Here is a 16,367-nt window from a genome sequence, read left to right on the forward strand (position 1 = left end):
CATGGGGAGGTTGCAGTATGATCATGGTTCCCCCCCCTTTTCTTGTAGCACACACCGCTAGGAACTTCTTCGGAGGTGACAAGGCTGAGCCATTCCCAGCCACTGTGCCTCTTCCACCACCTTACTTGGATTGTACGTGCATGCATGCATGTGTGCATTAAATCTTTGCAAAATAAAATCCTTGTATCATCTTTGTTTTCACTCAGCTTTCCTTACCATGCATTTAAAAAATGTGCCTGTTGATTCTTGGATTGGACTGTATGATCTCATCCAAGAGGGAACTTTCCTATGGTCAGATGAGCAGAAAGTGAATTATACCAACTGGGTCAGTGGTGCCCCCAACAGTTATGTAAGTTTTCTTGCAAACAATTTCATGATTTTAGAAGGGATTCAATTGGTATCTTCAATTTTTCAATTTTGTAGCAAACTTACATATATGGAAAAGTATCCAGAATAGGCAACCCAATTGTGAATGGACTCCAACTGGTATTTTCATCTTAAAACAGTACAAATAAGACAATCATGAGCACGACTAGGTCTTGTGCATTAAATGTAATGATTACACTAGCTTTTTCTACTGTCATAGTTTTATTTAACTCGTGTCTCACCTTGAGGCTTTTCTTCTATGTGAATGTTGCTAGTAGAATAAGTAGGGGACAGTGCACAGTGGTGGTTTTTTAAAATCAGTTTTAACCTGTCCTCTCCCCCAAATCTCCAGCAATCTCATTCAGATACCTGCTTCTCTTTGGTGGTGGTTGGATTCCAAAAACCAGAGAGATTCCAATCTATCAGGAGAAAAATCTCCTTCCATTTGTTCCTGTGCTGAAACATCATTGTCTCTATGAAGGCCACATGAAAACTAAGCATGCAAAGTCCAGCTGTAATGTTCTGGATCTTCTTCTAAACATGGAGAGATTTCCCTCCTCTAATGGTTTTTCCTGCCATCATGCAATGTGAAGGAGAGAAGTTGCACTTCCTCCCTGAGTTCTTTCTTTGTTGCCAAGGAGAGAAGATGTGTCTTGGAGCCTCTGGTTGAATCTTTTCATCAAATTTGTATTTGCCCATCAGCAGAAAAAAAGTTGCAAACACAGAATCTCATTAGTATTTAATTTATTCAATTTATTAGACCCCTCCCCACTCTCGTTTGCATGGGCCCAGAGCAGTTTACAACTTGGTTCCTCATGTAAAACACTAAAAAAATAATCATACAGAATCACATACCAGAGACAAACAGCTGTGGTTGAGGCCAGATAGTCTTCAGGCCAGGGATCACTAGCAAGTTGTTATTTTGCAGAGCAGAATGCTCTTGGGTGGGTGGGGGGGGGGGGTTTGGCAGAGGCAGTCCTACAGGTATGATGGTCCCAGACCATTTAAAGCCTAGCGCCAGAACTTTGAAACTGTATTTGGAGCCAAAGTAGCTGACAGAGTACAGGATGGCTATGGGCTCTTTACAGAGTCCTAATCAGAACCTGGGCAGCTGCATTTTGCACCAGATGAAGTTTCTGGAGCAGTGCTGTGTAGAGTGAGTTACAGAAGTCTAATCTGGAGGTGACCATTGCATGAATCACTGTGGCCAGGTCAGGGCAGGACAGGTAGGGCACCTGGCATAGATAAACTGGCATGACCAGTTTAACCACATTCATGACCTGGCATCTATAGAAAGGAAGGAACCCAGGATCATATTCAGTCAGTTACAATTTATCTCCAGGCTACAGAGATCTGTTTCCCTGTATGGAATGTCTTGTTGTTGTGGTCTCTCCTCAGGCATTTCCCCCACCCCAAAAAAAGCTCCAGAAGTTGTGTACTGGCAACATTTTATTTTTGGTTTTATATTTAGCTAGTAGGAACCACAGAGGAGGAAAGGCAGCATGGCATAACCCTCTCTCATCAGATCTCAGAAGCTAAGCAGCATCATTACTTAGAAGGGAGATGTCCAAGGAAGACTCTGCAGAGGAATGCAATAGCAAACTACCTCTGCTTGCCTTGAAAGCCCTTGCTGGGGTTGCCATAAATTGACTGCAGCTTGATTGCACTTCACACACACACCCACACACCCACACCCACACACACCAACACACCCACAATAAAACACTTTGATTTTTTTTGTAAAGAGCACAATATAAATATATTAATAAGTGAATATGAGCAGAGTGAGTTTTTTAGAGGGACTCAGGAATAAATAAATTCTTATTGTATATGAACGTTATACTTAATCCGAGCTTTTGTCTATCCAGGGCTGACTGATGAGAAATCTCCAGGGTCTTCAGCCAATGTCTTTCTCATCCTCTACCACCTGATCCTTTCAACTCGGGGGTGCTGAGCGTTAAAACTGGGACTTTCCATATGCCAATCAGATGCTCTACCAGGAAGCCAGGCCTGGAGAAAAACAAATTAATAAAAGCTTAATGGGATGATGTGTTGACAGCAGTTGTTATTCACCTTCACACCATGAAAAGTTTCAGTTGTTTATTTCCACCCATTAATCATCTATTAAAGGAGCAGGAGATTTTTCTCCAGGCCTGTTGGCAACCATAGCCACATTAACACAGTCTCTCCACTCATTTAAGGAAGGCATTCAAGTGAATAAAAGCTTCTAAACTTAGAAATAACACTTAGCAAATATGTTTGTGACAGCAATAGACATTAAAATATGCATACAAAATGTGCAATGACAGAGTAATTGGTGTTAATGTTAGTTATGACAATATCAGTAAGTTTCTATGTATTTCTTTAAAGCGCACGTGGTCCACTTCCAGTTTGGATTGTGTTAGTATGATAAAGAATCCCGAGAAGTGGGCAGGAAATTGGAAGGACAGACTATGTTCAATCAAATATGCATACATCTGTCAAAAAGACACTGGTAAGTTTTGATTTAAGATCTTTTGTAAATCCCAAACCAGTTTCTGGCAATATAACATTTTGGTCACAGAAAATGAGATTATTAATTTTAAATGCCTTACAGCCCAACAGGGGTGGAGCAAGGGGAAATTGCACCTGGGGCACACATGCGCCCCATGCCCCTGCCACACCCCATCCGTTCCCATCCTGGAATGCTCCAGAATGCCCCTGCCACGCCCCCGGAATGCCCTTGCTACAACCCCTCAGGGGTGCACGCCCGGTGCGTTGTGCACCTCCCGCCCCTTGGCACTACGCTACTGCACCCAAAGCTGGAGTGACACCTTACATACTCTTAACAAATCCCACTGGAAGCACTTGTACAAATGCATTTTACTATAAGTTGTGTTGTGCTTTAAGTTTCTTTCTGTGATACTCAGGGAGAGTCTATCCAGTCAACTGACTCAGGGGTACAGGCTAAAATCATTGTTACCCTTTTCTCTTTGTGACTTTGGCATAGACCCTGCACATTCTCACTCTGAAGCAACCATTCCGGCCTCTGGTTATATAACTTACGGAAACAGCAGCTATTTTTCCACTAAAAAAACAACATGGGAAGAAGCCAGAAAAGTGTGTCATTCTAAAAACTTCGAACTTGTCAGCATTCTGGACTCCTACAGCCACTCTTTCCTGTGGCTTCGAGTGTTAAAATATGGTGAACCTATATGGATTGGTTTAAACAGTCATGTGGTAAGAACACAGCATGTTTTTTTGTTTTAGCTCCATTTTGTGCATTTAATAATCCATGTTCTGTGGCCTAGTTCAGAATTACTTGTATGATGGAGAGATGAAAGAGTGGGATAAAAATACGGTAGATAGTTGAACATGAATCTTCATGGATGTATTTATCTACAGTTTGAAAGTGCATCTAATAAAATTAAATTCTATGACTCAACAAATATGGTATTTAAGGTGTGCCACCAGAATGTTCAGTTTTTGCTGTAACACATATAAATGATCTGAAAGTGAAAAAATTGTTTGTTTCGAGTATATATCCACTGCTTTCAACATTTTTGCAAATAAATGGAAAGTCTTTTCTAAGCCACTATATCATGTTTCTGTGATTTTCCTTTTAGACCGATGGGAATTACATATGGGTATCTAACTGGAAAACAGGATATACCAATTGGGCTCCTGGAGAGCCAAAAGAGAACCAGGCCTGTGTCTATTTAGACCATGATGGGTACTGGAAAACAGGAACATGCAATAAAAACTACTCATCTTTGTGTGAGCAGTATAATGGTAAGTAAAAAAAAGTATCCATTTAATTTGGGTCAAAAAATAGATATAGAAAAGCAATCAAAACACATGAAAACTATATCTAGACTACAGAAACTGAGGCCCATTTTGCATGGAATACTTACCTCAGGGCTCCTCACTGTGCAGATGGCTTGTAGTGGGTCTCCTCAGCTTCTCTCTTTACACATGATGAGGCAGCTCACAGCCTGCAGCAGAGTTTGTCTACTGAATTCTGCTGCTCGCAGTTTCTGGGTTGCTTAACTCCGCCCATCAACTCTGCCTTAAAGGCACAGATCTCATCACACTTGGTGGCCTCAAGACTGCTGGCTTTGTAAAAGCCTTTAAATTACTATCATTTTAATGTTACTGTTATTGCTGCTATATCAATATTCTAGCCAATTCCAAAAATGATACCCACCCCCAAATGAAAGAGGCAAAGCAGTTCCCTGAACTACAAGCTGCTGGAGAAGGGGACCCTGTGCTAGAGCTGTTCCCCTCCCTTCCCATCACCACAGACACACAGTCACATTCTCTCTCTCTTCCTGCTGCCACTGCTGCTGCAGAAGACAGAGGCTTATTTTAAAACAGACATTGTTTGAAATAAAGTTTTAAATAGTCCTCCCAATAATTGGGGAGGGTGGAAGTAGAGCGCGGGAGGTGTGGTGGAGCCGGTACAGACCCTGCTTGTACTGTTCCTTGCAAAAGCCAGCTCTCTGTTATTATTACACTGAAATATTGATATATTGATAGGAGCATTTAGAGAAGAAGGAGCCACACTCTGTTGAAGAACCCCACCTACACACACACACGCACGCACTCACTCTGATTTTCAAATGCAATGAAAGACAGTGATTTTGCCATGCTTCTCTATTTATGTTGATAGATCAATACTATAAATAACAAAAATTGAAGTAATAACAAATCTGAAAGTGAGGAGTGGGGAGAGGTATGCACATGAATACGAGGGAGTGGGAGGAGCTGGTGGTGGGTGGAGGGAAGATGTTTGTGACAAAGCTGTGCTCACTGGCAAAATCTCCCTTACTCTGACAGTGAAGAAAATTAAAGTTGCACTTAAACTAGTGTCACTTGGTGTGGGAAGAATGGAAAGTGAAAGTGGGGCTCAGGGAAATATGTCCATGTAAGAAATCTTACTGCGGCTGACATTTGCCTCTGCATGCAGCAGACTCCTGGTGTTTAGTGGGCCTGAGACTGAAGCCCTTTCTGCACAGTCACTTAAAAAATTTTCAGCCAGGAAATAAAATGTTTCCTTCAAGGAGTTTTGCAACGTTTTTATCCCAAAACATTTTATTTCCAGCCTGGAAACGGTTAAAATGCATCGTCAATTTTAGCGATCCTTTGGCTGAAAACATTTTCAAAGCATTTTGATTTGCTGTGGAATCCTCTTTAAGACATTTCCCATGCCTCTCTGCAGTCCTCAGGCTTTCTTCCTTTCGGGGGTCTTGTGTGGGAAAAGCCTGAAACTTGCAACTTGCAACTGCTATTTACCGTTTTTATTTCCTTGTAACAGGTACACCTCCAACTGATATTCCTCAGCTCCCTGGAAGATGCCCTGAATCCCAACTAAAAAGCCACACGGCTTGGATTCCTTTCCGTGCTCATTGCTATACAATCATAGCTGATTCTGAACCCTGGTCTATAGCAGCCTTGAGATGTTTACAATTAGGTGGGTGTCATTATGAGCTAGAACACACCAGGGTAAGCTCTTATTAGTTTGTTGATGGCTTGCACTGTCTTATTATCAGGTGAGAAAACCCTTTTCCAAGTAAAAAATCAATTTGGCTTAATTCACCAGATTTTGAAGATTTTCTTTGTTTGGGAAATTACAATGAATAGAAGAAAAGTTTCTTTCACCTCACGTAGGCTCATTCCGCATGGGCCAAAAACAGCGGTGTGAAAACAGTGTGAAAATGGTGTAAAAGGGTTTAAAACGGTGTAAAAGGGTTTATACTGTTTTCACATCGTTTTCACACCACTGTTTTTGGCCCATGCGGAATCAGCCGTAGTTTTCCTTCTTCCAACATGTTAGAGTAGAGAACATGCAATATAAAAGCAACAATAGAAGAGGCTAGTCTATGTGCAGTTTTAGTTTTTTCTCACCCTGCCAATTCCTTCTCTCACCTAATTGTTAACCCTGCTTTTCTTTCTTTCATCTCTGCAACTCTCTGAATGAAATTTACAGTTTTTATTTCAAATGAAACAATCACATCTTAGCCCAGAAAATTGTTGATGATATAATGAATGTATTTTAGCTAATGCTAGTTCAACAGCACTAGAGAGACTGGCACAGCAAACATTATACCAAGAGTAAATTATACTTTGCCTTGTGTTTTTTGATTATCTTCCTCCTGCACCTATTAACATAAAAATATTTTGACTGAAGAGATCATTGGTGCATCTACTACCAGACTCACTTAGGCTGGATCCAAAGAGCTCTGGAGATATTTAACATGTGGGTCTTGGTTCATTACAATACAAACATGTGTAAAGTGTGCAACCTGTGAAAGCTGTTTATGTAGGATATTAAATTGTCTAGTTTAAAAGCTTTTATGGTCCAAAAACACAACCTGAAAGGATTTTCCCCTAAATCAGAAATTTCTTATCAAACTGCTATGAGTCCTCTTGTATTGAAAGGCAACAGTTTCTCCCTGAATAGTGTGGCTGGCCCAGTCTAGCATGATCTTGTCAGATCTCAGTAGCAAAGGAGCATCGGCCCTAGTTAGTATTTGGATGGGAGACCACCAAAGAAGTCCTAGGTTGCTTTGCAGAGACACACAATGGCAAGCCACCTCTGAGCTGCTCTTGACTTGAAAACCTTACAGGGTCACCATCAGTCACCCTGAAACCTAACAGCACTTTCCACCACAAATAATCATGCCAGGGTTATTCTGTTTATTCCAGAACAAGCTTGCATGAAGCTGTCTTGATTTTTCAATCATAAGGCAACATTTTTTTAAAAAAAATCTTGTACTTGATGTTTTCTAGGTAGCTCTTTGAGTTCAATAGAAGATTTTGCTGAAATGAACTTCCTGATGGAGCACATCCAACACCTTAATAACGGAAAATATTGGATAGGATTGTTACAAAATGTGGATGGTAATATTTAAACCTTCAGTATTCATCAATAAACATGCGGGCTGGATAATGACTAACATTTCCATAGCAGAAAGGACGTCTGTTGCAGAGAACAGTTTTACCCCTCCTCCCATGGGAGCCGGAAATGTTCCCTGAGGAAGAGAACTGGGGGGCATTTCACACTCGTACAAGTGGGGTGGGATCACACTCCACAAGCAATCCTTGCTCTCACAGAAATAGTAGATATGATACAAGCTGTAACATGCTAAAAAAAAAGACGTTTGATATTTTTTTCCTCCAAAAGAAATGCTGCGTAGGAATAATTGTCACTGCTAGAGATGATAAACATTTCTTGCTTGATTCAGACTCTGTTCACCTTGTATAATCTTTCTGGGAATGGTTTGGAAAAAGCTTCTCTGTATTCTATGACTTTTCAGCCACATGCACATGTACATTACTATATTGTCCCCAGGGAATGGTAGTTTGGTTTCAACAGCCCTTCAAATCCTTGCAAAGTCTTACCTTGCACTGACCCCTGGCAAAAGAAAAGATATCTAGGAACAAGAGAAGATTTAACATATGGATGGGGGACAACACCGTAAACCATTCGCAAGAAACAAGGGAAGAGCTTTGAGGGACTGACCCAATTACAGAGCATAAGTGAGCCAGAAGACTGCTTTGGTCACATGGCCTGGAAATACACTTTAATTATGACTTTAATTAGCATGCAAGAATGCTGACACCAGCATCTAACTTTGTTGATGCAATTTGCCAGAAATCAATCAGAGTCAATATTAGAGAGGGCCAAAATGAATGAACTTCTTTACATGTGTGCACAAAGTTGACTTTGGGTCTGCTGAACACTGCTCGCTCGTGCTCAGAATGCCCTTTAACATTCTGAGACAGAAAAAAACTTCTCAAGGAATTGGTGCCAAGATTGAAACTCACCTAATTATTTCAAACTAGATACACTTCTTTACTGAATCAGCAAATTACACATTTGGGCAGCATCTCTAGTCAGCACAGTTTTAAAATCCTCTAATATTGCAGTCATCATTTGGGAATTAAGTAAAATAACCCTAGAATATTTTGAAAAGTCTGACATATTATACAGACCCTATATATCTTACAATGGCTAGAAAATAGCTTTCCACTACTGCAGTTAATTAGTCTCACTGAACATAGCTGGAGTTAAAAACTGAGTTAAAAATAGCTTTGACAAGATTCATTACCAATCGTGGAAATACTTACATAGTTCACGAGGAATCATGTCTTCCCCTGGTACCTTGGCAGAAGAAAGTGAGCCAATCAGAACTCTGATCTCAGAAACTGATACAAGAGGCTACTCAGTAGATGGATCAGTAGGAAGAGTCTGCTCAGTGGCTCCATTAGCAGAAGCAAAAGTGGCTCCAAAGTTCTAACTGGAATGTACATGGCTGAGAACTGTGCTTCCAACAGAGTGGAGATTTCATCCGAGTCTGTGGAGACTAGGCCCACAACTGCTATTCTCTGCTCTCTACAATGGCCAGACTCAGCTCTAGACTTGGAGGTTTTCCCCCTTCCCCAAAAAACTTACTTTGCTTTAAAAACTTCTTATAGGTTAACCTTGGAGATATTCAAGTGGTGAAAAACGCTCCACTTTTATGGTTCTGCACTTGTCATACACAGTGGCTGTTACGCACGCCTGGTCAAAACAGCCTGCTGAAGGATATAATTTAGATATTTTAAAACTCTACCACTAACAAGAAATGGGCTGAGACCACCTCTGAGGAAACATACAGAACACTAGACACTTTGAGATTACCTTTCTTATCAGGTTTATTTTTTAATCAAAGCCTATTTCCAACTGTTAAGCCGCTGGTTAGTTGGGTGAGATATAAAACTTTATCAGGACATCTACACAACAAACTTAAACACAAGTCCCATTCTCAGTGAAAGTTGTACACAAGAAAGCAAACTTTGCAGACTTAGACTGAAATGCACACGGTCTATTGTACAATAGACTTCAAGCAGTGACTGAATGAACACTGGTCAGAGATGATCTAGGCTAATCCTGCATTGAACAAAGGGTTGGACTTGATGGACTGTATGACCCCTTCCAATTATATGATTCCATAAGATTCTATCTGCTAAAGACTTCATCAGTTAAAAAAACATCTCTCTAAGAACCAAGAAATCACAGTCATTTTCAAAAAGTATAATTTAAGTCCCATCAAAGAGTTTTCAGGTATGGAATATACACATGGGAAAATAACTATACATAAGAAAGTGAAAAGGCAATTTTCCAGAAAATTATACCAATTATGTTAATACATTATTTGTTTTGTCAGATTCAATAAAATGAGCTGTTTTCATTTTAGCAAAAGTGAGAAAATTAAATATGAAAAGGCGCTAATGGAGCTTGGAAATATTTTTCTGTACATAAATGTATTACTATTTCCCTTTTCAGTCATTATGAAGTACTTTTTTTTACCATTAGGAGAATGGATATGGAAAGATGGCACTGCAGTAAGTTTTGTGAACTGGAATGCTGGAGAGCCCAAAAATAATACTGAAGAAAATTACTATTATAATTCGATATCGAAGACATTGTGTGTTACAGTGAGCAATGATAATGGGAAGTGGTTCACTTCACGCTGCCTATCTCAACCCATTGGATATATTTGTAAAGCAAACAAAAGTAAGCATTTAATAAATACTTTAATAAAGGGCGGGGGAGATAAACGTAGATTGGCTGGTAGGTGTAAAGGAGAAAAGGATGCAGAAAAGAGGAAAGAAGACTGGGGGTTTTCAAGGGAGTAAAAAAAGCAGTCATGGGGGAGGGAAAATAAGATATTCACTGCAAGCCCTTGAGGTTCCTACTCTTATTGTACTATGTTTACACTCTGGTCCTTAGAACCCCCTGGCCAAGACTCACCAATGTCAGGCCCTTTCCGCACGGCCAAGGGAAAAAGCCTGCGTTGGCATTAATCATGCCGATGCAGGCTCTGGGGCCGTTTGTGCGAATGGGCTATGCAGCTGTTGGAGCAGGCTCCGCACAGCCGCGCAGCCCCCTTCCCTCCTGCTGGCAGCCGTTGGCCTGCTGCTGCTCTGAGGAGGCCAGGGGACATGCCCCCATGGCCAGAGCAACGGCTGCAGCTACGGAGGCCAGGAGGTGTGTCCTCTGGGCTCTTCAGAGCAATGGCAGCAGGAGGTAAGGAGGCATTTGGGACCGGGGAGGGGAATACGCCGGCCTGCTGCCGTTCACATGGCAGCGGATGAAAGCTGGCATTTGCAGAAAACCTCGCTCCCCAAGCAAGTTTTTAAAACACCTTTTGAGCGGGAACAGAGAGTCACTGCATCGATTTGGCAGCGGCGCCTATGCAAAGGGTCCCCGCCCAAACGGTGTTTTTTATTGGGCTGAAGTTGTTGCTTTCTGCCTGTGCGGAAAGGGCCTCAGTGTTGTACTATTAAAGCACAGGTGTGATGCATACGGCTCTTAATGAGGCCTTTCCTCCCTTACAAATTATGAGAGAAAGGTAGAATGTAGTAAGCAATAAAAATTCAAGCAGTCAGTATGGTTCACTTGCAAAACTTGTTAACAAGCACTGTCTCTCCTTTGCCTGTACTAAAAATAACTGCTTTGACATCCATTCATGTTTGCTGTGATATGGAAAATTAACTATGTTCTGATTTTATAAAATTTTATAGTTATCGAAGCTAAGTCAACTACAGAATCTCCAAACAAAGGAGGTAAGACTGCTTTATTTTTAAAAAATCCCAGCTCAAATGGTAGTCATGATATTATCTATCATTATAAGTATATTTCAAATGAAAGACCATGCTAACCCTTAACAAAACCCGGTGTAGGAGAACGTTAGCTGGTTCACATCCTAGAGTTACCCATCGCCAACCCAATCAGGCTCTGTTGCAAATCCACTGTGTTGCTATCTTGCCCATTCACACGGGTATTCCAAAATAGCTAGTGCCAGGTTTTCTGCTGCTATGACATTTCCCAAGTCTTCATACAGCATAGCTTGAGAATTTGACAAAAAATGAGAGATTCACAGAGAGAGAGAATAAGGATATCAGAGTAAGTAGAAACATAGGAATAAGGATATCAGAGTAAGTAGAAACATAGTGAAATAGAAATGGAAGAAAAAGGATATCTTATTTTATTTCTAGCGAAGTAGAAACAAGTGAAGCATGTCAAAATACTTATTGATCTATATGATGCTTGGGGAACATTTGATCTGTTTTACATCAATTTGTTTAGGAAGTACCCTGTCAGAGGCCGTTTCCGTACGGGCAGAAAATGACGGCCTGGAGACAGTAAAAACGCCGTCTCCAGGCCGCCATTCACACGGGGGGGGCGCAGCTGCAGCGCCGCAGCGCCGCCCTCGCGCCGCCCGGCTGGCCCGCAGCCGGCGTATTCCCAGAACGCTGGGAAGTGTTCTTTTCGGGAATACGCCGCCGTGAAGCCGCTGCCGAGCGAACGCCGACTCCCCCGCCTGGCACTTACCTTGTCCCTGGGCCTCCGGCGCATCGCTGAGGCCTGGGGACATGCCCCCCTGGCCTGCGCCGCTGGAGCAGGCGCGCAGGGCCAGGAGGGCGTGTCCCCAGGCCTCGGCGAAATGCACCGACCCAGCCGTTTCCGCCGCTGTGCGGAAACAGCCATAGTTTCTTTTCCTTTGAAAGGATGTTCTGTTTCCACTTAAAAATGCTGCTATACATGCCCAGTTCTCACTCCACAGGTACTCTATTTCTTCATCCTTGGCCCTTTTCCCCAGCTAGGTAACCATTTCCTTGATTAATAAGTTCCTTGCTCACTATGCTCAGATGTAAAACATCCTTTAGTGATCTGTAAAGAGTAGACACAGCTTTGACACAGTATCAATCATTGAAGAACTTTGCACGTTTACATGTGTGACAGTGTATATACTGCATTTTTTCTCCTCAGCAAAAAAAGAAGCAGTTTCTTCATCAAAACATGGCATAGTTGTGACGGTGATTGTTCTTGGTCTTCTCATCCTCACCGCTGCTGGCATTGCAGGCTACGTTTTTTATGGAAAGAGGCATAGACAGCAACAGTCCATGGCTGGCTTTGAGAACTCTGTGTATCGTGACAATGTGGTCATGCTTGAAAATAATGACCCAGAATGACATGTGGAAAATGTAGACCATAACGAGGAACAGTAGCTAGCTATTCTCTACTTACCTAACTGAACAGATCAAGTAGCAGATACAATTGTTCTAAGCAGAAATACATTAAAGTTCTTGCCTCATTATGATACAGAATGGGTTTTTTTTTAAAATGTCATGGACTGAAGAGAGTGAAGAGAGACTCCTAATTTCCAACTGGATATCCTCTCTTCTCTTCTCAAACCTGAACCGTTTGGACCTTTGGATATCCTTTATGTCTGGCTTCTACCCCCTCATAGACTCCCTCCTCCCCACTGCGCTATATTTTTCCCACTCTGTGTTGGCTACATTGCTGTCTCCTGCAACCACACATTACAGTTTCTTCCATTAAGAATTCCATTGAACACCCCTGCTTTTCTTTATCTACCTGATGGCTTACATTTGGAGTTCACTTCTCACACAACTACCTTACTGAGAGGGGATTGCCTATCTCATTTCACTGCTGTCCTGAACAGACCAGCTTTAGATCACATTTCAGGTAGCTATGTTGAATCCAAAGCAAAATCCAGAAACAAAAGACACAGTTCCTTGTATTAAGACCTTGTATGCAGAACAGAACAGAGGACATCTTTCTGCCCACTGTCTTTAGACCCCTTTATCTGCACATCCCATATGATGTCTGAGGGATGCTTCCCTGACCTAAAAGGGCAGAGGGTGGACTCGGTGGAGCCTGGGGAGGACATGGAGCTCAGTAAGGTACTGAGGTACATAGAGGACCTGAACTCTGTGGAGTAGAGATGGTGTTGGTCCAGGAGATCCCCAAGTCCCACCAGGTGGAAGGTAAGTGAGAGAGGGGAAGAAGAATTTTCCTCTTTTTAATGTAGCAAGCTGAAGCAGCTTGGAAATGCCAAAAAAACAACAGGTTTGGGCAGATCTGCTTTTTGGTTCCCTATTATTGCCACCCTTTTTGGGAGTACTCCCCCCCCCCCATGCCAACAAGGTATTTTGGGTTTTTCCCCTAATTAAGCCAAATGCCCACCCCTAGTTGCAGATAAATCATGCATCATGCAGCTAACAAACAGCAGATGTACCATGGATTGTAAGCAACTAGTTAAGAACTTTCTGGGTTTTTTTACTTTGCTAAGTGCATGTAGATCTAATTAAACAACTTTATTTCTACAAGACACAAACTCATGGTTCTACAAGATCAGATGATCTTGTAGAATCATGAGTTTGTGTCTTGTATAAATAAAGTTGTTTAATTAGAGCAAGTCTACACATGGCCTTACCCATGTGCCTTGGTCACTTTGATTCTCTGTGATGTCATCCTCAGGTGAGCCATGAGAGGACTGGATTTTACCAATGGTGGTGATGGCAACAGAAAAAGGAGGGCAAGACAGCAGTTAGGTTACCACACATAAGTAACAGAATTCATGACATTCCTATATCCTATTCAATGTATTTACTACAACTAGACCTAATACAAGCATTAGACAAAATTACACTTCTTAATTTCATAAAATTCAGGAAGTGCTGAATGTATTGCATTAATTATTGTTTAGATCGTGCTGTTTCATACATCCTGCAGGGAACTATAAAAATTACAGGGAACTATAAAAATAATATATTGTGCTTCTTTTTCTTCTATTTTATAATATATATTATTTTACCAAAAGCTGGTTTCTGTCTCATTGGGAAGTCATCAATTGAACCATGACAGACGCAGCCCAGAAGATGGCAGCATCATTACATGTACAAATGTAATCAATTTTTAAAAAATGGTTTAGAATATACCACGCCAAACAAAAATACATTATAGAAGACTCTCAGACACCACTTTCATTCTCATACTTCAATTTCCAGATGTCGTGACAAGTTTATAGAAACAGTTCAATCTGTTCCAGGACAGAGTTGAGACTGGTGCTGTGGAGCATGTGAGAAATGTGTTTCATTTAGAGTAAAGGAGCCCCTTTCCCCTCAGAGCCACCTCCACATGCCAACCATTGTGTTATTCTATCAAATATCAAAGTCATCCTATTCTTTGGGTCCAACTAAGAATTCTAAGGCAAGAGTCTTTGGTGACAGCAAAAATAAGCAGGAAATTCTAAGGAAGGCAAGGAGGCAGCATAATACACATCACCTCAGAACACTGCAGAGTGCGTTTATAGATGTTCCACATAAAGACATCTCGGAAAAGTATAGAACATTATAGGGCTAGTCTTTCCCCCCATAGAGAAAAATCTTTCTTTAAACAAATATAAAAAATGAAACCAAAACCTACCCATCCCATGATCCCAAAGTCTAGTAAAACCACAGGAGCAGAAAACTTTACAAAATGGAAGAAACTATAATGAACATGTGACCTGCAGTTTATTTCAGCTACTGTACTTGAATTATAGTTAAAATGAAAGAAAATTCATATGATGTCTGAGGGATGCTTCCCTAACTTAAAAGGGCACAGGATGTGGTTAGCTACTATCACATTATACTCTGGGATTATTGGGAAAAGAGCTGCTGGGAAATATTTTATTGAAATTACAATTACCAGCTATTGGTCTGAGACAAGAGAGTTTACTTCACTTTTCCTTTGTCCCAGAATAAACACAGCAAGGCCATTGTTTTGCTTGCTGACATTTAAAGTTCTGAAAAAAAAACACAGTGAGCAGTAAATGATGCAAGGTCTATGATAACTTTGTTTGGATAGCTGAAGGTTATCTCAGGACAATAATCCTAAGGTAATTACTCCTGGTAATTAGCAACTTTATTTCCACAAGGAACAAACTCCGGGTACTGAGTGTGTGAACGAGACCCAAGTGTACATGCAGACTGACAGCAGTTTTCATCTATTCAAAACCTTCATAATGTTTATTACCTTTTCCCGAAAAGAAATGTTCAGTCAAGAAGAAGGAGATGTGTAACAGTGAAATAATTCACTCTCATTTGTCTGCGTTCTGTATAGATAAACATCCCTTGTGTCTAATCTTGGATCTCAAAGGATTATCCTCAAAGAAATGCTGCAGAAGCAGTAATTGGATCCTCATCATTTTTACAGTGCCAATTCACACAGCACAAGAACCCACGTCAAATTCGGGGAAAGAGCAAAATTGGTTTTCAACTCCTTCATGGCAGTTTTGCCAGTTGGAACCAAACCCTTGAGATATTATTAGTTCTCAAAAGAAAAAAATGAACAAAGACAAGATAGTGTTTCAATCAGCAAAGCCACACAGGAGGAGTTAGACCTCCAAGTATGCCCACAGCACAGAGGAGGCACATGGCTAATTAAAAGTTTGAGAACAAATGACACAAAAGAGATGGGATGGGAATGCAATAGGCTTCATGGTTAACCAGGATGTGAATTTGGGTCTCCTAGTCAGACATTTGCTGTACTACACTGGCTGTCAACTTTCATCTTATTTTCTTGGCACCCAGACCTAGTTTGGCTTGTGGAGGTCAATGAAATCAAAATTGTACAAAAGTCTTGTTGAGGTTTCTGTGGTTTTTTACCTGTTTATGTCTTAGTTAGTTCAACAAATTCTGTGGTAAATGCAATAAACATCAATTTGAGATCTGTGCCCCAAACCTTTCGTTTAACTCCTATCTAGGGTTGTCAGCTTTTAAACTGTTCCCTCTAACTGTCTCTTTAATATCAGTTTGATATGAAAACAGGTGTCAAATGGTGTTATTTAATTTCATATCAAACACAACACTATGTATTTTGGACACTAGTTTTCTTCAGTTATATTATTATGTGGTTGTCTAGTATTGCTCTTTATATGTGACATGCAAGGGAGGGGAGGGGGGAGGGCCCCCAGCATCTGGACATGGCCCACCCATCCTAGCGGAGGGAGGGGAGGGAGTGAGGGATGGCATGCAAGGGAGGGGAGGGAGGAGGAGGAGTGGCATACAAGGGAAGGGGAGGGAGGGGTGGCATGCAAAGGAGGGGAGGGGTTAGGGTTATGATCCCACTGCCATCTAGAAACTTAAACTCCCATTTCCATTAAATAAACCTTGACCAAAGA

General features: G+C 41.3%; 1 protein-coding gene across 1 annotated transcript in view; it reads left to right on the forward strand.

The window, feature by feature from the left end:
- LOC125440944 (macrophage mannose receptor 1-like) overlaps positions 1–12,492 on the forward strand; it is a 39,574-nt gene extending 27,082 nt beyond the window's left edge. The window contains exons 22-30 of the mRNA XM_048511126.1: positions 207–349; positions 2,737–2,860; positions 3,356–3,585; positions 3,972–4,137; positions 5,663–5,818; positions 7,138–7,248; positions 9,707–9,907; positions 10,918–10,959; positions 12,167–12,492. Of these exons, the coding sequence (XP_048367083.1) occupies positions 207–349; positions 2,737–2,860; positions 3,356–3,585; positions 3,972–4,137; positions 5,663–5,818; positions 7,138–7,248; positions 9,707–9,907; positions 10,918–10,959; positions 12,167–12,369 (1,376 nt within the window). The 3' untranslated portion in view covers positions 12,370–12,492. The remainder of the gene's footprint in view (positions 1–206; positions 350–2,736; positions 2,861–3,355; positions 3,586–3,971; positions 4,138–5,662; positions 5,819–7,137; positions 7,249–9,706; positions 9,908–10,917; positions 10,960–12,166) is intronic.
- The last annotated feature ends 3,875 nt before the right edge of the window (positions 12,493–16,367 follow it).

The sequence above is a fragment of the Sphaerodactylus townsendi genome, linkage group LG11 (assembly GCF_021028975.2).
Source record: "Sphaerodactylus townsendi isolate TG3544 linkage group LG11, MPM_Stown_v2.3, whole genome shotgun sequence".
NCBI classification, from domain to species: domain Eukaryota; kingdom Metazoa; phylum Chordata; class Lepidosauria; order Squamata; family Sphaerodactylidae; genus Sphaerodactylus; species Sphaerodactylus townsendi.